The 21,216-nt window shown below is 43.4% G+C and overlaps 2 protein-coding genes across 3 annotated transcripts in view; both read right to left on the bottom strand.

Moving 5' to 3' along the window:
• Positions 1-255: 255 nt before the first annotated feature.
• LOC109951150 (uncharacterized) lies at positions 256-4,336 on the bottom strand. Of its 2 annotated transcripts, none has more exons than XM_020585464.1 (2): positions 3,830-4,336; positions 256-3,241 (listed from the first exon to the last, which is right to left on the bottom strand). In XM_020585464.1, exon 2 carries the CDS (start codon positions 2,916-2,918, stop codon positions 1,317-1,319), a length of 1,602 nt encoding a protein of 533 aa, XP_020441120.1. In that variant the 5' UTR covers positions 2,919-3,241; positions 3,830-4,336; the 3' UTR covers positions 256-1,316. The 2 variants fall into 2 exon arrangements, with proteins under 2 accessions (XP_020441120.1, XP_020441121.1); XM_020585465.1 differs by having other exon boundaries at positions 256-3,173.
• A 2,604-nt stretch (positions 4,337-6,940) lies between these two features.
• Positions 6,941-21,216, bottom strand: part of dapk1 (death-associated protein kinase 1) — a 71,129-nt gene continuing 56,853 nt past the window's right edge. Inside the window, 8 exon segments of the mRNA XM_020585445.1 lie at positions 6,941-9,977; positions 10,202-10,390; positions 10,675-10,795; positions 11,037-11,175; positions 12,231-12,428; positions 12,523-12,708; positions 15,971-16,187; positions 18,793-18,870. Of these exon segments, the coding sequence (XP_020441101.1) occupies positions 8,661-9,977; positions 10,202-10,390; positions 10,675-10,795; positions 11,037-11,175; positions 12,231-12,428; positions 12,523-12,708; positions 15,971-16,187; positions 18,793-18,870 (2,445 nt within the window). The 3' untranslated portion in view covers positions 6,941-8,660.

The following is a 21,216-nucleotide window of genomic DNA, read 5'->3' as shown; positions in this document are numbered from 1 at the left end:
GTTTAGCAAACGGTAATCAATACACAGTCTCAGCGTGCCATCTCGTTTTCTCACACAGACAACAGGTGCAGCGAAGGGTGACTGTGACTTAACTATCCAGCCCTTAGCAAGGAGGTCCTGGATGTGTTCTTTTACCTCTTTATATAATGGCTTGGGAATAGCAGTATATGTGCGCTGGACTGGAATGTCATCTTTGAGGTTTATTGTCATTTGCAAACTGGAAATGTTGCCAATGTCACCGTCATCTTGAGCAAAAGCGCCCGATTCCTCAAATAACATCTGTTTTTCCTCTTTTTGTTGTCCTGGTGTCAGGTGACTAATGTCCACTGGGGGGTGCCACCGGGCAGGTGACTCCGAGCCTTGGCTGGACCTAGACACTGAGTTAACAGTGTGGATGGAGACTGGCACTTTTTCACAAGCATCTTTCGTGTTGTCCGTCTCAACAATTTTGGCAATAGGCTCAATAGAACCCAAAATGGTTGAGCTGGGCAGAGTCACACTTTGTTGAGAGTAGTTTGACACTGGTACCTTGACATATGGCCTCTCTGTTTGTTGAATTTCTAAGAGCCCTGCTCCAACACTAAGTTGCTCAAGGTGGATATCGTCAAGCACAGGCTCAAACAGTACAACTGACTCGGTAGAGCTAATACTCTCTGGGACTCTACACTTAATGTAAGCAACTTGACTAGGGTAGATAGTAGCACCTTTAAACCCCACTTTTACAGTTGCTGGTTCATCTATAGTCCGTTTTTGTGTCTTGATAAAACTCACTAAAGCACTTACAGCAGTAACCTCAATCTCCATAGCTCTACCAATAAGCTGTATGAGTTTGTAGTTTCCCCCATTGTCTTTAATGAACTCATAAATGACATTGAAGCCTACTATGGGTCTTTCAATCTTGAGGCGGCTAACTAGAAAGGGCACACGTATAGATTTGTCTGGATCATTGTTACCCTCTAGGTTGACTACTACCTCTACCCACCCATCATAAGGCACTGTGTCCCCTGTGACAGCTTTCACATCGAGATCACCATCCATTAGTTCAATTAAAGGCCTGATCTGTTGCCCTGGTAAGTATCTGTCTAGCCATGCGTGGTCTATAAGGCTAACCCCAGCCCCTGTGTCTAACACTACTGTTTCAGGATAACCAGCCATCATACACTTGAGGAGGGACTGGCGACCAACCAATGGGGCGGTGATACCACGTGGCTTTTCTTTGTCCACAGCTTCTTGTGGGGTGGTGTTGCCTGCTTTTCTTGACTTTTTGGTGTTGGACTTTTTCTTCGATGGGGACAGCTGAGTGTTGTCGGCCAGGGTTAGTCCCTCTGCCCTGACCGCCTCCAGTTTCCCGACGGCTTGTTCCTCTTCAGGCATCCCACAGCGCGATGTCCTTCCTCCCCGCAGGCAAAGCAATGGTGACAGGTTGGGTTGCCCTGAGATGCACAGTTCTCACAGCTTTTGGGCCTCTGCACCCTCCTCTCAGTTTGGGGTTTGAGCAAACTGTCCTTCCGTGCAGGCATTGTTACCTGAGCTGTGAAGGCTTTTAGACTTTCCATAGCTTGTGTCAGTGCTTCTACTTGGGCACTGAGTCTTTGGATTGTGGAGTCTTTATCAGTGTGGCTCACTTTGATGTCATCCTTGCTTTTCTCTTTGTGCTCAGTGTTAGCTGCATGTGCGTGACTCACTTTTGGGGTGGAGCTGCGGCCAAGTCTGCGTTTCCGCTCGCTCTCCTCTGTTGTAGTTTTTATTACCTGGCGGAGCAGGGCTTCATCACTAACAGCGGGGTCCCCCAGGAGTGTCTTTAGGTCTCTGCGCACACTTTCATATCTCTCTCCTATGCCCTGACAAATAGTGTTTAGGAAGATACACTGAATGGTAGGCATGTCATATTTAACCACTGAGTCTGGCTGTTTGAGTGAAAACAGGATCTTTTGTTTCAGTCCGATCATTCTATATAAGAACTGTTGAGGAGTTTCGTTGTCATGTTGCTTGGCACACATCAAATCTTGGAAGAGTTCTGTGCTACTCTTCTCACCTAGATGGGACTGCAGGAAACTCTTGAGCTCTGTCACTGTGAGACCGTCTTTGACCGTCAACATGTCTCTGAAGTTGCCTGGCTTAATTGCACGGAGCACTCCTCTGATGATTTCATTTGGTGTGTGCTTTTCTTTGAGCCCCTCATCAATTTGTTTGCAAATGCTATGGTAGCTTACTTCAGCCGTAGTGTCACTTATCATTCCCCCATGTATTTTGAATTCTTTGTGGGACAGCAGTGGCAAGTCTTTCATGGCTATCATGCTTTCACCAGTACAGCTGGGAACATTCTGTGAGTACATGAAAGAGTGTTGTGGCGAGGCCAGCTGTTGCGTGAGCACACAAGCTGAGATTGGTAGGCCCCCTGTTGCTTGTGGGGCTGGTGACTGAGGTGCTTGCTGAGGAATGGAGTGACTACTAGCTGGAAATTGGAAAGGTATCCCTGGGTTTGGGGGGCCTGCAGCCGACAGGGCTTGATTCAGCTGACTTTGAATATCATCACAACGGGCTAACAGTGTCTGTACATCTGTGTCACTAGTGCTTGCTAGTGGCTGGGAAGGGTGTGCAGCCAGCTCCCCGCTGCGTGCCTCAGTTTCATCAAGCACTGGACCTCGGCTACGACTTACTATGGCTCCGTCTATGATGTTTTCAAGTCTCTTTAGCAATGGCAGACCCTGGTCCTCCCGTTCCAGGATTGCTGGACATGTCAGATAAGTTGTCAGATACTCAACACAGCTTTCTTCATCATCTTGACTTAACTGTGTAGAGTCAAGTCCTTGGACGTCTCCTAAACTGGTTGCAATCTGGTAAGTTTCTTTAGCTGTTAGCTGGTGTAGCTTCTTTTTAATGCTCCAAACTACACCTTTCCTCCCGATGGCCGACATCCTGCTGGTCTCTGATGCTCGGGTTCGCAGTGTCGCACTTTGTAGGCTGGTGCACCTTTTTCACTGGTCACTAGCCTCTCTACTGCATACTGGGTCACCCCTGGCTCAGGAAACATGCAGGTCTTGTGGTCCCAAAGTTCAGAATCACTGAATCAGCAGTGGCCCATTGACGATGGCGTGCTGATCCCGGACGAGCCCCCACAATCTGTTACGGGCCCCGAGTGCCGGGGCTGCGTAGCAGTGAATTAGTGCAGCCTGGAAAACACAATGTGACATCAGAACAGAACTCTCACGGTGCGCTGACATTCGCATCCAGACTGCATCTGGGTTTATTCAAACATTAACATTCAAACATTATAACAGCATGAATAAAGTGCATTTTTATCCCATATTTTCTTAACTCAAGTTCTCAATATAATTACTTAAACACCTGAGTGACATGTCTCAGCACCACTTTGGTGGTGAATAAACAGTTGCTCCACTGTTCCATGCTTAACTGTAATTAGTTATCAAATAAATAATGGGCTGCACACTAAAAATACTAGTTATCTTTGAACAAAAATACATTTACATTACTTCAAACTGAGTATATAATTATCTCTCATGCATTTACATTGACTTCGGTTTAAACATTCTTACTTTACCTAAGTCCTAATAACAATATACAATGCATATTTGTGACAATAAAACTGGATAAGGTCAACAAAACCGGACTTTGGAAGGTCTCGCGATATTATCCGCTAAATCACGCGAGACGTCCTACCCGCGGGAAACCTCCGCTTTACTTTGAGCCTTGACTAACTAAACTATTACCGACGAGCATGTAAATATACCCCGAACAGTACGCTATACTAACAAATTATTAAATACTATCATACTGCTTTGTATGTGTAGTTTCACCGTCTACTGACCTGGAAAACACAATGTGACATCAGAACAGAACTCTCACGGTGCGCTGGCATTCGCATCCAGACTGCATCTGGGGGCGAGGACAGAAGGTCCCTTCCCAAAACCATTCTGGGTGCAACACCAAGCGCACAAAGGTTCCGCTTTACCCTTTTCTGTTCTCCAACCACTGAATCCAGGACAGCAGGCGCCAAACATCATAATGTTCTAAAAGTATAAATGTGGCACCAAAATAAAATGTACATTCAATTGTCAATTATGAAATAATAAATTAACTGAAAACAACGTGGTGACATATCTTTAGGTGCACCACATATACAATTAAGATTTGATTTAATTTGATTTGAACACGCATTTTCAAAAAGGAGGTGTGTTTGTACCAGATGAGCAGCCACTCTTCCACTCAGTTCTGTGCTTTAAAACCAACATTTTTGGATTAAATAGAAGCAAAGGCTACAACCTCAAATCAGAAACAGTTGGGACGGTATGTCAAATCAAAATGAAAACTGAAAATAGTGATCTGTAAATCATCTGTGTCCTGTATTACATTTTAAATGTTAACATCCCTCAGCTACTCTTCTAGCTGAGAGACGTTAAAGAATGTCTAACTGAAAGTCTCCAATTAGGACAGGCACAATGTTAGGTAAAGCATTTATTATAAAATGTATCACACTATAAAGTGTCAGAAGTACTAAGAACATGGCATTCCAAGACATGCTTACAGAATGTAACATAGATAGCGACAAAAAGACTTGTGCAATGTGGCGACCAGACCAGAGCCAAAGGTAAGAGTGAGCAGGTCTCCCCTAATCAAATGGAAACACAGAAAACATTTTTTGAGAACACCTTTAAATCCACTTGTTGTGGTCAGACTGTCAAGAAATGGACACCAAACAAAGACAAACTTAACATCAAAGTGATTCCCAGTCAAAAAGTGCCTCTTTTTCTGAAACAAGAGAATCCACCTTACTATTCACTTCCCTTTCTGAAACATCACTTCTCGGGTTCTGCACTGTACAAGGCAATAACAGAGGCATGAACAAGAGTGCCTTTTAGGCACACAACATTGGCAATGATCATCATATTCTTAGGAAAGATGTGTAGTACATTCATTTCGCCTCACTGGAATATAATCTAATGAGTTTCAGTGTTTTAGTGATCCAGTCTCCCTTGATGTTAACCAGTGCTCCAGTTGGCTAACACAGTAAATACTGACCAGTGATTCAGTGAACACATAGGGTGATATATAGATATGTAACTACATAAACATAACTGTGAGATTAAAATATATATAAACTTATGTATGCTATATAATAAAAACCCTAACTAATTATTCATTTCTATCTAAAAATGAAAATCACCCTAACACGAATCAACATCCATCCATCTCTTATCTATACCGCTTATCCTGAAGAGGGTGTCAGGGGGCTGGAGCCAATCCCAGCTGACACTGGGCGAGAGACAGGGTCCACCCCAAACACACCACCAGTCTATCACAGGGCTGATACGTAGAGAAGAGGCAACCACACACACTCACTCCTACAGACAATTTAGAAACCCCAGTCAACCTAAGCTGCATGTCTTTGGCCTGTGGGAGGAAGCTGGACTACCTGAAGAGAACCCACGCAGGCACAGGGAGAACATGCAGACTACATACCGAAAGGCCCCAGGTCGGCTCGGGCTCAAACTCGCAACCTTCTTGCTGTGAAGTGACAGCGTTAACCACTGTGCCACAATGACGCCCTGGAATCAACATATTTGGGCAAAGGAGAAAGTTTAAAGTAAGCTGAAAAGTTAGGACAAAGTCAAAGAAACAGGCCTCGAGTATTTACATCACAGCCGAACGTTTGCTGTGCTAGTGAGAGAAATACAGTATCTGAAATAGTCGTTTTATCTCTGAACAGATGTAACACTGGAGGAAGAAAAGCAGATAGGAAATACTGGCGTTTTCTATCAAACTGTCACACTGTGTCCTGAAAAAGGCCCTTTGCAAGCCTCACTTGTTGGGAATGACCGACTCTCTTCCCAACATCAACACATGCTGTAAATAAAGGCGAATGTTTCTGCTTCCACTTTAGGTCACAAACAGCTTCTGCCAAATGAAAATTCTTTTTTCAGCCTTCAACCGAGCTGGACGGCTGCTGCCTGTTGTATAAAGACAAACTGAAAGCAGGTGTGTTTACAGTAACTAACGGCTCTGGATATAATAAATGAGCTTTCAGCTTGGTTGAAAATGATAAAAGTCACCCAAGTGACAACTTCAGCTTTCTTTATGTTACTTTCTTACGTTGGTGGCAGCTTCTACTCAAAGCAGAATGAGAGCACAGTTGGGGTTCTGAACACTAGTGCTCATCAATAACGTGCATCCCACTACAGCAAATAAATGTTGGTGCTGGAAGGATCAGTCTCAATAAAATCTTCAGTAAAATACTGAGGTTCCCAAACAGTAACACTTTATTTTACAGGTCTCAGTCTCCTAATGATTTGTTCAGACAGGAACTGATGATACTGTACACTTTTATGACAGTTCTCAGAAAGGACAAAGTACTTTGGTGCAGCATTCGACCACCGCACTTCTAATTGATTCATTCCAGTTACATACAGTATCATCTGAAAATGCAAAAACCAAAAATGTGCCACAGACAAGATGCAGAACTCAGTTTTTCTAGTCATTCACAAAGTCAAGATTTTAGCTAACTAAACTCAAGGAAGTGTCTCAGAACTCTCTAGTCTCTATTTTCTCTGTAAATACCACGACTGTAGTCAAGGTCACTTAAACTGAGAACTGAGATCAAGTCAAAGTGAAGTCCATGAAGGTTCAGGAGCAAACCATGACCAAGACAATTATGTTAAATAAAAATGAAATATGGTAAGCTAACTGTGAACATTTGATATATTTCCATATGTGTGCATAAATGTACATACCCAAAATGACAATATTTACCTGTAACATGGCAATGACACACCGTAGTGCACAAACATTATCCGCACATGAACATGACAAAACAGCGCGGGTGATATTCTGCTGCAGAATAGAAAGAACAAGGCACGAGACCAAAGGCTGAAAAGGTGAGGCTGGCGGTCGAACGGAAACACCAACAATACCAAGAGACGTCTGAGATAATCAAAAACCTTTAACTTAATTCAAACTACACTGAAGTAGCACCATGTTACATCACACTTTCCAGGAAAACTCACTAGAGATATTTAGGAAATCCCGGGACTTATAAAATGAAGACTTACCAAAAAAAGTCAGGGTAACACCTTATTCTGCAGGTTTGCAAATTCCAATTTACAGTATTTCCAAATAATCTCCTAATTAGTTTCTTGGAAAGAATCACAGTTTGGTACGAATTACAGGTAAAACAGAGCAGTCGGTCCACTTCCAGTTACTCCCAAATGCTAAGCTAGCACAACCTGGACTCTTTATTCAGAGGCTAGCAGGTGAGCTGCACAAAGTGTGAAATGTGTCAACAAACAAATACAATTCAACATAAATGAAAAGTAAAATTTCTACTAAAAATTAGTGAGTAATAACTAATTCTCTGTGATTTAAAATGAGTAACTTCTTTCATGGAAATTCACCTGGAGCTCAACATCCAAGTCAACACAAGTAGCTAAACGGTTTTTCCTGTAATTAGTACCAAATTACACGTTTCCTTCCATTAAACTTTCATGAAATTAATAGGAAATAATTGGACCCGTAAAACAAAGTGTTAGCAAATTCACCAGCAATGTTGTTGGATGGATGAATGATGGATGGAGTGATGGTTCTTGAAGATTAGTTGTTAAACATATTGAAACGGGTCCTCACTGACTCAGCCTGCAGCTCCCACAAGGTGTCACATTGTCTCCACACTGAATCAGAGAGAAGACTGAACATGTTTTATCTCCTGACCGACTCCCAAATGTTAAACAAAACAGGAAGTCTAATGGCCTGATTTTTGTCATGTGACTGTTTTGTTTTAATTTACAAGTGTAATTCAAATTTCAAAACTTTGTAAAATGAGCTTTGCTTTTTTTTTCTTGGCCACTTTTTCCTGTCTAAAATGTAAAACAGCCTTTTCCACTTCAGTAACAGATCGCCTGCTTTCTAAACGTGGTTGAAATTCATTTTACTATGAGTGTCGACAAGGCACAGTTCTTCAAATGTTTGGAAAGAACTACTGTTTTTATAAAAGCAAGAATATTGTGCTCTTTAGGGAGGTAGAAGGCCACAAAGGCACTCTGAAAAATGCTATAAATTTATTAAACACTAGGCTGAATGGCCAAATGTCACACCAGTAAAACAGAGGAAAGGAGGGAGATAGGATTATATGCAAGTGTGATGGATGGAGTGAGTAAAGATGACAGCCTCCTACGTGATAAAATGAGGTTTCAGTTTTTTACTGGTGGACAGATATGAAAAAGGTCCAAACGTGACACCACCATCTTTTTAACCATGCCCATTCTTTCATGTAGAGATGATAAGATGAAACTTTTCTGTACTCTGTCAGCTGTAAGAGGAGGGAGGCCTGTGCGTGCAGTAGTGTAGGAGGGATATTAAAAAGCAGCTCAAAAAGACCAGAATAAGAATCACAGGATTCCTCTTTGGAACTCAGGGCATCCAGTTCTTTCACAACATTCATCGTGGAAGGAAGGGTCGGCTGTACAGGTGTGGAAAGCACAAAAACAACATCTGCTTCACAGGGCAACTTAATGGAGTTAAAGAGCGAGCAGCTGGACTCTGGTAACAATTGCACTTCATTCATACACAAATGGTCCTCTTTTGGGGAAATATCCCATCAGACCAACTGTCTGACGTTTGGCAGAGACAGAAAGCCGACCCTGTTCAGTTCAGCGAGATATGACTGAGCTGATGGAGTTGTATGATGTTCCTCCGTTGCAGGTGGGGGGTTAGCCATTGGCGGCCCCTCCCAAAGTCTCCATGTTGACTCTGAAAACAGGAGACGCTCTGAGCAAGAAGTCGGCAGCGTCTCGGCGGCCGAGCTCCCTCAGCTTGGCCATCAGTACACCCACTGTGCTGTCTGCTCGCCCACTCCACTCCTGCAGCAGTGCCTCCTGCAGCGGTGCTGCTGTCGGGCTGAGCTGCAGCACAGCCTGCTGGGAGTCTGCATCTGAGTCCAGCTCAGGAGCGCCATTTGGAGTGCCGCTGCTGTGTTTGGCCACCAAGTCTGTGAGGCCGAGGTTCATGGCCAGCAGGCACCAGTCTTTCCCCAGAGCATCAGGAGGGTCCAACATGCGGCACAGCTTCCTGCGAGCCAGCAGGGGGACATCTGAAATGTGGATGTCTGTTCCCAGAATCCCCTGCTGGTAAATTTCAGCACAGCCAAAAGTCAGGATGCTGCTGAAGCTCTCCCTGTATCCACCCATGGTGTTGGTGAGCGAAGTTTCACGCTGGACTTGGGCTCGGTAAAAGTCTTTGGGTTGGTAGATCATGATGGGGGCATGGTGTTCCCGCAGCTGCTGAGGACTCAGGTAGTATTTGGCTGTGAGCAGTCCAGGGAGCGTGGAGGCCAGCAGGTTTTCTGTTATACTGCAAACGGTGTCCAACAGGGTGTAGCACTTGGCACGCTCGGAGTCGTGCCCACGCACCTGAATCTCTAGTCCTTGGCCATGGTTGACCAACAGGATCATAGCCTCCACTCCTGCCTGGCTCACCTTGGCTCCGCTGGTCCACAGGTGGATATCTCCGTCGTTATCCTCCCCGCCCTCCTCCTCTGGCTTCTGCTGGTGGCTCCAGCGACACAGGTTCACCTGCAGTTTGTGGAACAGGCCACAGGGGAAGGGGGTGAGGTGCTCGGCTGGGACGAGTCGTACCCCACCGTAGATCAGAGGCGACTCCTCCTCCTCCTCCTCTTCGGTCCAGGAGCGGTGGAGGCCATTTGTCTTGATGAGAGCCGGAACATCTATCATAGTGGGGTTGGTGATGTCGCGGGCACAGACGTCCATGGCATCGAGAATCTGCAGCAGCTCATCCACGTCACTTTCAGGAGCCAGAGCCTGCACCTCCTCCAACCTGTAGCGGCCCCTGTAGTGGTGGATGGCCTTGGGCGTTTCCACAGAGAGCAGCTTGCCGAGGATGTTGCTGCAGAGCCAGCGAGGCTCCAGCAGTACAACGTCCTGCACCGTCTCACTCTGCATGATGTTGAGCTGAGGGAGGACGAAAGAAGGGGGAGGGTGGTTGAGGGAGGAAAAGTAATAGAAATTAAGTTTACGGTACAATACAAGTCAGAGAAGAAGCAGAGTGAACGAAAGTGATCCAAAACGATCTGATGTGGACAAAATAAGATGACAGGGGGGTGTTCTTATCCCAAAAGATAACGGAATTATTTTCTTTCCCTTTTGTGATGTGAAGGTCCTGATTGAGGACTCACCTCCCCCATGCTGTGAAGCTGCAGGGCCAGCATGCGCAGGTGATCCTGGCTCACCAGAGGGTTGATGTGCTCCTGGACATCGCTGACAAACTGCTGCCATGACATCAGCTGGTTTGGTCCGTTCAGCTTCCTCCAGGTGGGCAGGGTGGCCAGTAAACGCTCTGACAACAGCGTCATGGGACTGCAACTCTGCAACGGGATGTGGATTCACTGTATACATCAGTTCCTTAGTTGAACTGCTCTAACTAAACTGATGGGTGAAGAAAGTAAAACAATCTTGACTGATTTAGAAAACTCAGTTACTTTCAGCCAAGTTCAAACTATATTTTTATCAAACTACCGTACTGTCAGATTTGGATCTGTTAATGGAAATGTGTGTTCATGCTTTTTGAAGAAGATTAAGAAATTAAGTGGTTCAAAAATACACACAAATAATGTGAAAGACAAAGGGAGACAAACAGGTGAGAGCTCACCGAGATGATGCTGGTGCGAAGCTCCTGCAGGTGGCTCCTCAGCAGCTTCATGTCTTTGGAGTTGGAGGCTCCAGCGTCCATCACAAATAGTTTGTCACTGACCTGCAGATCGTTCCCAAACCTGCAAACAAAAATTTTAATCTCTCTTTAGCAACTGTGGTGTTTTATTTGGTTCTCCATAACAACAGCTGCTGAGGCTCCTGGGTAGTGTAGTATTTACAGTTATTTGATTCAACAAACACACAGAAAATCTTCACACAGTCTATTACAAAACTGTTCCCCCCCCAGTGAATAAAATGAATCAGCAAAAGGATCCAAACAAACTAATCTCCCAGCGTGTCCTGTGTGCTGAGAGTACTGACCTGTTCCTGACTTCCTTGAGCAGCGCTCTCTCCTTGTCGTAGCTGAACTCTCCAGAGAAAGCTCTGGGGAGGTCAGCGAGGTCAGCATGCGTCGCCGCCAGGACAACCACAAGAGGTTGCTGGATTCGACCTCCGAACGCTGGAGAAAGACAGGAAAACACACACAGTCAGAACAGTCCACCGTTTGCCAAAACCTCCAAAGCTAACAAAAAAACCTATGACGGGTTTTTACTGTTAAACACACAAAATGACAACTTCCAGCAGATTCAGTAGCTATTAAAACAAAACTGAGTGTACCTGAGTACCAACACCTAAACTCCATAACATTTCAACAACATTCTGGGTGTAGTTTGATCAAATGTCTGGGGCTGGTTGCACAAAAACAGAACCACCTAATTGTCTGGCTTCGGACAGATGTAACTGGTGCACATAGCCACTTGGTCCTTGCCATGAATTCTGGGTCAATTAAGACTTTCAAAGTAAAACACATGGCTGACCAAGCAACAGCTTCAAAGGGCTCAGCTCCATTCACGCCAAAATAAATCATTTATCTTCTGGAAAAACCTAACCCTTACAACAACTGGGAAAATTCAGTGAAGAGTGTAACAATGCAAAATAAAATAAAATTACATTAAAAAATCCCTCCAGCGTAAAACCTCAATCCTGTAACAAAGTGAAATGCTGCCTCATACACCTGATGTCCTCACTCCTGTGTATTTATACAAGGTTACTGACATTAAAAAAAAAAACTATTTCTCTTTACCTGCTCCACAACATTGTTAGTGAACAACAAATTCTGACAAATTTAACTGCAAAACACTACAGACCAGTTTAAAATACAAGTGAAACTGGCCAGTAAGACAGAAAAGCCAGGATCTTTATTTATGATCCTGTGAAGTGTCAGTAAAATTGCATCCCATAGACCTTGGAACTGTTCAAAATGTCATTTCATGAACCATTTCAGTGACATGACAATGGTATTTTCTAAAAGACTCGGTTTGTCTACAACAGTTTATTAAAATACACCAACAGAATCAAGATAATTATGAGCGTCTTGCTTAACTGGCTCACTTTCTTTCTGTACATAAATCTGGTAGTAACCTCTAATATCTGAGTCTATTTCAGAAGACACAGGACAGGCTCGTGTAGTGATCAGTCCTGGTAAAAACATGGCAAAAGCTGGCGTCCCCTCACCGATGCTGTCCTGGGGCAGGGTCAGGGCTTTCAGCAGGTTCAGCCAGTAGGTGATGTGGCCCAGCTGGGTTTCATATGGCTCCTCCAGGCTGAACAGGACCAGATGGATTGCTGTGACGTCGTTGGCTGCAAAGTAGTCGTAGGAGCAGTAGTAGACCGGGTTCCCTGAAAACTCCCACACACTAAAATCCCCCACACCTACACAGGGTGAAAGAAGTTACAACTGTTCGCACCTTAAAATGAAATAAAGGTTTAAAAAAAAAAAAAAAAGAACTGTGTCTGTGGTTCCCACCGTGGATGTTGGCGTGCTGGATGTCGATGGCCCTCGTGGCCTGGTCGTCAGCTGTAGACAAAGCACTGTGGACGGGGGAGAAGACCTCCAGGACGCCTTTGGTGAGGCTGGGCTCAAACATCATGCTGCGACTCCGCACACTCACATTCTCACAGCCCGGGTACAAGTTGGAAATACTCACAGACACTGAGAACAGAAGAGAGACAACCGGTAATGTCTGTCAGTTATTACAGCAGGGTCAGAGCTGCTTCACTTGACATGTCCAAATTTAACAATGCTCTTTTGGAGGCTGGTCCACTTTGCCCAGAATGGTCTGAAAATGGGTCAAAGAAAACGGCAAATAAGAGCTTTAGGGTGTTATAATACCCATGTATGTTTGTACAGATTAGCGTTATAAAAGCATGTCCGTTCTCTCTTTCATCAGAAACTGCACATATGTGACAAGTACAAAACAGAAAATATGGCAACTTTAAAAAAAATTAATTGGAATATTTCACAAAACCTGTGCCTGTGTATCATGTATCTGGTTGAACAGTTTCATGTTTCAGATGGTTCCAGAGCAGATCTGTACGAAGAACAAACTGATCACCTATCAATCGCCCTATGTCCCTAAACAGATCTGCATCCGCAGTTTTAAATTTTCACCTAGTAATTACATGCTGTCTGACACATGGGGGCGCTATTTTATCACAAATAAAACCACTGTGCAGATGAAACACTTGTATTTCCTTTACACTCTGCAGGACCACACCTACAGTTTGTTTTCTTTGGTCTTGAACCACAGTCTGAATGTCTTTTTTTCTGCAGTTTGTGTATGTTTGGGTCTAGACTGCCTGGTTTTCACCACCAAGGCTGTAAACACACACAAATTCACAAGTAGGCTTGATGATTATTTCTTTGTAATCCATCACTCTACAAAATGAATAATGTTGGCTATAAAAAGCTTCTGAACACGAGTGACTGCTGGCGATCTGCAGAACGTTCTGTCCTCTGGCTGCTGCTGCTGCTGCTCTCAGTATGTGCACTGCCTTCAGGGTCCCGATGGGATATTCAGCTGTTTGTTGTTTTAACAGTGATGACACTGGCATACACACTGAGGATTACTTCACTGCAGAGCTGGTCACATCAAATAACACGAAAAAGTTCTCCCATCCAAAAGGAAGGCTTTTATTGTGTGTAAATAATGTTAAAAATGTAAAATGACATGTCAACTGAAGCCATATCATGTCACTTGTTTTCAGACCATTTCCTTAATAATAACAGCTGCTGCAGTTTTGAGCTTCAGGGATGCAACACCTTTCTCACACCCATTTTCTTACTGACAGGCCAAAGTGTCTTAGAAGAAATGTCAAACTATAACTACTGTAGGACCCCTGCTGTATTCAAGCAAAGCACAACCTCCCCTCAGCACTATTTTTGGTGTTAGCGATTTTTAAAGTGAAATTCTTTCAGGTGTCAAGTTGAGTTTTGTCAAATCAAATCAAATCAAATTTTATTTGTATAGCGCCAAATCACAACAAAAGTCATCTCAGTACACTTTACAAAGTAAAGTCTAGACTTTACTGTTATCAATATTATTACATAGGGAAAACCCAACAAATCCCCCTTGAGCAAGCACTTGGCGACAGTGGGGAGGAAAAACTCCCTTTAGAAAGGTACAGGGAGAGAGAGAGGACACACTACGGGAGAGAGGAGACGCAAAGTTAGTAATGTGTAATAGTGGCATATAGAAGCATAAGGAGAGAGGAAAGGAGAGTAGAGGAAAGGAGAGGGGAGGGAAGGGGAAGAGAGAAACTCAGAGCATCATGGGGCCCCCAGCAGCCTAGGCCTATAGCAGCATAACTAAGGGAAGGCTCCGGGTCACCTGATCCAGCCCTAACTATAAGCTTTATCAAAAAGGAACGTCTTAAGTCTAATCTTAAAGGTAGAGAGGGTGTCCGCCTCCTGAACTGAGACTGGGAGTTGGTTCCATAGGAGAGGAGTTTGATAGCTAAAGGCTCTGCCTCCCATTCTGCTTCTGTGGACTCTAGGAACCACAAGTAGACCTGCACTCTGAGAGCGAAGTGCTCTGTTAGGATGATAAGGCTCTACGAGGTCTTTAAGATACGATGGAGCCTTGTCATTAAGGGCTTTGTATGTTAGGAGAAGGATTTTAAATTCTATTCTGAATTTTACAGGGAGCCAGTGGAGAGAAGCTAATATGGGAGAGATATGATCTCTCTTGCTAGTTCCTGTCAGTACTCTGGCTGCAGCATTTTGGATTAACTGGAGGCTTTTTAGGGAATTATTGGGACATCCTGATAGTAAAGAGTTACAATAGTCCAGCCTGGAAGTAACAAATGCATGGACCAGTTTTTCAGCATCACTTTGGGACAGGATGCTCCTGATTTTTGCAATATTTCGCAGGTGAAAGAAGGCAGTTTTAGAGACTTGGTTTATGTGTGATTTAAAGGACATATTCTGATCAACGATGACTCCAAGGTTCCTCACAGTAGTACTGGAGGCAAGAGCTATGTCATCTAAAGTAACTATATGATTAGACAGCAGATTTCTAAGGTTTTCAGGCCCAAGCACAATAACTTCAGTTTTGTCAGAGTTTAGAAGTAAGAAGTTGCAGGTCATCCAGGCCTTTATGTCTTTAAGACATGCTTGAAGTTTTCTTTGTGGCCAATGACATCATGAAGTTACAAATGGTGGCATCTGATGAAGGTAAATGTGCGTTTAATATGCTTGTATTAAGTTTGCTTGAATAGAAATCTACATCATGACAGCACTTGCTCCTTCTCAGCCCTTCTTCACCGTTTTTCGATGTGGAATCATCACATACTGCTGCAGATACAGCACGGAGTCAATAAAGACTGTTAATGAATTCAGTTTTCAGGTTTCCAGAGGTTGGGATTCTAACTCCAATTGTAAGACTGAAGAAGATGCTCCGGGAGAAAATAACTCTCCATGTTCCTTGAACATTTTGCCAGGTTGACGCTGGTGAAACTTGCCTTTGGTGGATAAATGCACAAGATCAGTAAAAAAAAAAAAGAAAAAAAAAAGCAGATGTCCGATTCCCAGCTTGTTACACTGGCTTGACGAACGCAGCAGCTAAATGTCTGCAAAACTTCCTCCTGCTTACTTCAAGAATGATTCCAGTTGATTTCATGTGGTGTTTGATTTTTGTAACGTTGGCCAACATTTCTACCACTGCACTCACCAACTAGCGCCATGTATCTTTCTCAATTTTACCACTGAACAGTGTGAATTATTTTCACACTTCAAAATCTCTTGAACATGGAAACTGTTGCATGAAGTTGATAAATGTAGGAGAACAAGCATTAAGTAAATACTGTTATTTTGCATTAGCAAGACTGGCAAAATAAAAAAATTAAAAAAAAGTTCTGACCCTCGGCAGAGGAGTTGCAGGCTCACAGCTTCCTCGGATCATTCTGTCACCTACCAGCAGGTTTGGAGTTGACGGGGGAGTTGGGGTGGCGGGCCGTGTTGGTCATGCGTGTCCTCCTCCTCCTGAAGAAGCTGCGCAGGATGCCACATTTCAAAGACTCCAGCAGGGTGCTCTTCCCGGCTCCAGAGTGACCAAACAGCTTCAGTTTGATCCTGGGCTGAACCGTCTGAGTGAGCCGCAGCTGCTGGATGTAGCTCAGCTTGTGGTTGTCCTGACCCAGAAAATACACACCACAGAGGAAGAAGAGGATTTATTAAAAACCCAGAGCTCAGGTCGCCAATAGGCACACATTTATCTTCTCTATGTCATAGGCTCTAATGGTTTCATTTCAAGGAGCCCCAAAAATCAGACAACAGATTTCAATTAATCAGATTTGTTCCACATGCATAATAGATCCCAGCTTCTTTACACTACCAATCTTGCTGACTGGTTGATGAGGTTTGGCATTTCTCTAAAGAAATGTTAGGCTCCAGGTCAAATGCATGGATATTATAACACACAGGCCCATCTCCTCAAACCCCTCTGAAGAAACTAACATTCTCTCAGTCACCTGATGTGATTGGGGAGCTGAGGCTGGTGATGAACTGATCACACTGAGCAATGATCACACAGTTTTTACAATCAAATGACTCTTTTGGGGTCAGTCCTCCTGCTGTTATTTGAATAGATCCACCCACTAATCTAACTACGTTTCTCTGTGTAAAAACACAGACGATGCCTCCTGTGTGCCCAGCTGTAACTCTGCCAAGTAAACAGTTAAGATTTGTTAACATGTAAGACACTTTTTAAACCATCTAACAGATGAGTCACACATCAGAAGAGGCTTCAAACACTGTGAGCGGTTGTGTGGGATGTGAAAGCACTCCATACACCCACCTGGACTAGGGTAACGCTGCATTCAAGAAATAAAGCTTCCAATTTCAGTAAATGGACTGCAACGCTTTTCTACCTTACTGGACAAAGTGCTTCACAATTCACCCTCTCACACACACAAGCACTCACACACCGATGGCAGCTGCCATACAAGGTGCTGGCCTGGCCAGTGGGAGCAACCTGGGGTTCAGCGTCTTGCTCAAGGACACTTCGACACGTGGAAGGGGGAGAACAGGGACCGAGCCACTCTAACCCTGAGCCACAGCCATGCCTTATGTAAATAAAGTAAATAGGCGTGATACATATCTGAGCACAAAACAATACACATTTTGAAATGAATTTTGCTGAACTCTCTCTTCAAAGGTTACAGGAACAGAACTGCGACTTTATTGGGAAGCCAGCCTCTCTTTATAATCCGACATCCACGTGCCCAAGTGTCTTAACTTAAATTAGCCCAGCATATGCAGAGGATGACTGTTTTCACAGTTGCTGCTTTCATGTTTTCACACTCTGCACTGAAGCTCAGCAGGTTTCAAAAACGTTATGTTTGGCGTAAAAGCAACACAGCTCATCACCCTGAACACACCATCCCCACTGTCAAACATGGTGGTGGCAGCATCATGGTTTGGGGCTGCTTTTCTTCAGCAGGGACAGGGAAGATGGTTCAAATTGATGGGAAGATGGATGGAGCCAAATACAGGACCATTCTGGAAGGAAACCTGATGGAGTCTGCAAAAGACCTGAGACTGGGACGGAGATTTGTCTTCCAACAACACAATGGTCCAAAACATAAAGCAAAATCTACAATGGAATGGTTCACAAATAAACATATCCAGGTGTTAGAATGGCCAAGTCAATGTCCAGACCTGAATCCAATCGAGAATCTGTGGAAAGAACTGAAAACTGCTGTTCACAAATGCTCTCCATCCAACCTCACTGAGCTCGAGCTGTTTTGCAAGGAGGCATGGGCAAAAATTTCAGTCTCTCGATGTGCAAAACTGATAGAGACATACCCCAAGCGATTTACAGCTGTAATCGCAGCAAAAGGTGGCGCTACAACGTATTAACTTAAGGGGGTTGAATAATTTTGCACGCCCAATTTTTCAGTTTTTTATTTGTTAAAAACGTTTGAAATATCCAATAAATTTCGTTCCACTTCATGATTGTGTCCCACTTGTTGTTGATTCTTCCCAAAAAATTACAGTTTTATATCTTTATGTTTGAAGCCTGAAATGTGGCAAAAGGTCGCAAAGTTCAAGGGGGCCGAATACTTTCGCAAGGCACTGTAGGTAAAAAAAAAAAAAAGTCCATGCTCTGGTGGATGTGTCTTGTATCAGCGTCTCCCATCGCCACTGGAGGGAAGAGCATTGAAAATCTGAATGTCATGCAGCTGGAGGGCCTCAGCTTTGATCACAGCAGCATGCGTCTTGTCTTATTCAAGTGCCTTTGAGCAAGACACCGAAGCCCAACAGGTTCACTCACTACAATCTACTTGGTCATTATGAATAAAGCAGTTAAAATCTCTAATACATATTTCAACAAAGCACTAAAAGGCTCTGAAACATGTTTATGTTCCAAAAGCTTTTAGTCACGTAGCTACTGACAACATTTGCAGCCTAAAAATAAAATAAAGTTGATTAGAATGTTTGATCCAAATACTTCATTCACTACTGGTATCGTTCATTTCTACTTGGCCGTGTGGAGTAAAGTGCTGCCGCAAAGTGTACAAATGGTGTGATGCTACACTCTAACACATTCCTGTTGGACTCTCTCTCTCTCTCAACTCCCCTGCAGTAAAATGTGTGATGAGGGATTGTACAATCTGGTTTTGCATCATGCAGAGTTGTCTTTTCTTTTCCCTTTATTCTATTGAATAACAATGTAAAAAAACAAAAACAAAACACTGATCCAAGGTAACATGCTGTATTCTTGATAAACATCACCTTTTTGAGCTTGCCCAGCAAGAAGACTATGTGTTCATGTTGATTGTTAGAAGCCAAATCCTCCACTGTCTTTCCATCCTGAGAGAAAAAGAGAAAAAGCTATAAATACATGAAACAGATAATCCTGTAAAATTCTTCTGCCTATAAATATGCACTAGGGTTTTTGACACACGTCTTTGCTGACTTTTCATTAAGGAAGCCAAACATCTAATAGTTTTTAGCATGTGAGGATACAGGCAGTACCGACCCACACATACTCCCATCTGACTCTACCCATCCTGAAAAAAAAAACCCAGTTGGCAGTAAACAAGTCATTTCTATTTTGGTGATTTTAGAATTAAAGAGCCTCTATTCAACATTTTTATATAAAATGACTCATTTATACGAGCCTATTCTTTGGCAAATGAATATTTTTGTAGGTTTGTTTTTAGTTTAATTGGGCCTGTAATTAATCTTTGAAGTCATTCTAACTTTGCAGACTCTCCCTGCAAAGCACCAATCAGTGTGCAGCATGTTCACAGAAGGACCACTCAGGTCTTTAAAGCTAAAAACTACTATTTAAAAACAAAAGTCCAAACACCAAACTAAAGCTTAACAACTTTTAATTGATCACAGTAAAATCTTTCAGATGACAAAGTGGCATAAAGCCAGGCAAAACAAAATCAGAATCAGAAATGGCCCCATTTCCCAAAATTCAGTGTTTGTCTCATAAAACACAGGAGAATCTCCAGCCAAGCTATTGAGATTAAAACATTATGATGCAGATGTTAGACCTTAGGGTAACTGGCCAGTGAAGCTATTCCACAGAGGTTACCTTGGTCCTTGGCCAACCACATGTAGCCGCCAATTCCCCAACCTGTACCCCAGCTGCAAGTGGGCAGACAACAGGAAAAGTTAAGAGGAGTTCATTTGTTAACCACTGACTATCAGCTCCTGCAGGTTAAGAGCATTAAAAGCACAACCAGGGACAAGCTGCTGACTAAATCCAGAGAGGATCCCCATTTATTTCTCATTTTAAAAAAGTATCATCTGCAGTGTTCCTGTTAAACCATTAAAACTGTTTAAAATTAGGCATTGGTGGTAAACTACTGTATCAAACACAATCAAAAATCAGGCTCAGAAGTTCATTCCATAAATGCTATTGGAAATAAAAATGAAATTCACGGGACTATACAGATGGTAGGGTGTCACAATTACTACTACTGATGCTTGGCAGCAACAGATGAATGGCTGGCATTATGTTTGTCACAAAACTAGAGACAAACACGATCATCTGTAACGTCTCCTTTTTATCTCCTAAAATGACCAAGGTCGGTCTGATCAGTTTGTCCAAACGTGTGGGGCAGAGCAACAGGGGACACGAGAGGGATGACTATGTGCAGCACAAACAGAAGATTAAATTGAAACTTACAAACCATAAATGTTTTCTTTCACTATCAAACCACACATTAAAATCACAGAAATCAAGCCTCGAGTATCCTGCCTTGGCTGGTCTGTAAGAAACCACCGACAGCAGGCAACTGGACAATGAATTAAACATCTCAGTATGTGCTTCTAGATTAAACTTGCATAGCACATCAGCTGCAATGCAATATTAACAGCTAGCGAATGCTGAGAGAGAGCAGAGAACCCTCAATGTGTGATATCTGGCAGTGGAGCTGCCATCTCGTAATGTCTGATTGTCTGAATTAAAGCAGATGAGATACAGATGTACTCGGTAAATGAGAAACAAATGCACTGACCACAATCAAGCACATTAAGCATCAAAGTAATCAGTTTAGAGACAATGAAAGACAGCACCAGAATTTGGACTTTTGGTTTTGTGGCTCAGCTAATTTAATATTAGTGGAATTTCAGGAGCAGATGGTTTAAACTGGTGGAAGTTCACAGAGGTTTACTACACAAGTGATGGGAATACTTTTATGCACACTACAAGAGAAGACTGTTCAGGGTTTGCTTCCCAACTATAGAACAACTGAAAGTCTGATCAATACAGCCTCAAACAAAGGTTCAACCATATAACAGCAAAGTGGGTCCTAAATATTGTACAGTTGTGAATGTTGGCAGGGAATCAAAGCATCGAGGAACCAGAGAGGCCTATGTGGCAAACACCTTGGTACTATGAATTACAATGGGTTCAAATGGAGGCAGATCACTGAGATGGAGTCCTCCAGGCAGAAGGAAAGACCTGATGCGGAGCTATCACAGAGAAGCCACTGCAGCCAAGATGAACCTGGGAGAGGCTCAACATGTTGCCAAGGACAGGGAACTCACTGTGGGCTGACGTCCCACAGGGGGCCAGGGGAGTTAGGTGATCTAAATAATTCAAGTTCAGGGTGTGCTGTTATGCAGACAATGCCAAGTCTGTCTCTCTCTCTCTCTCTCTCACACACACACACACACACACACACACACACATATATA

Source organism: Monopterus albus, unplaced genomic scaffold, assembly GCF_001952655.1.
Source record: "Monopterus albus unplaced genomic scaffold, M_albus_1.0 scaffold366.1, whole genome shotgun sequence".
NCBI classification, from domain to species: Eukaryota; Metazoa; Chordata; class Actinopteri; order Synbranchiformes; family Synbranchidae; genus Monopterus; species Monopterus albus.
Note: the sequence above shows the minus strand (reverse complement) of the source record. Positions and strands in the feature narration are given on the sequence as shown.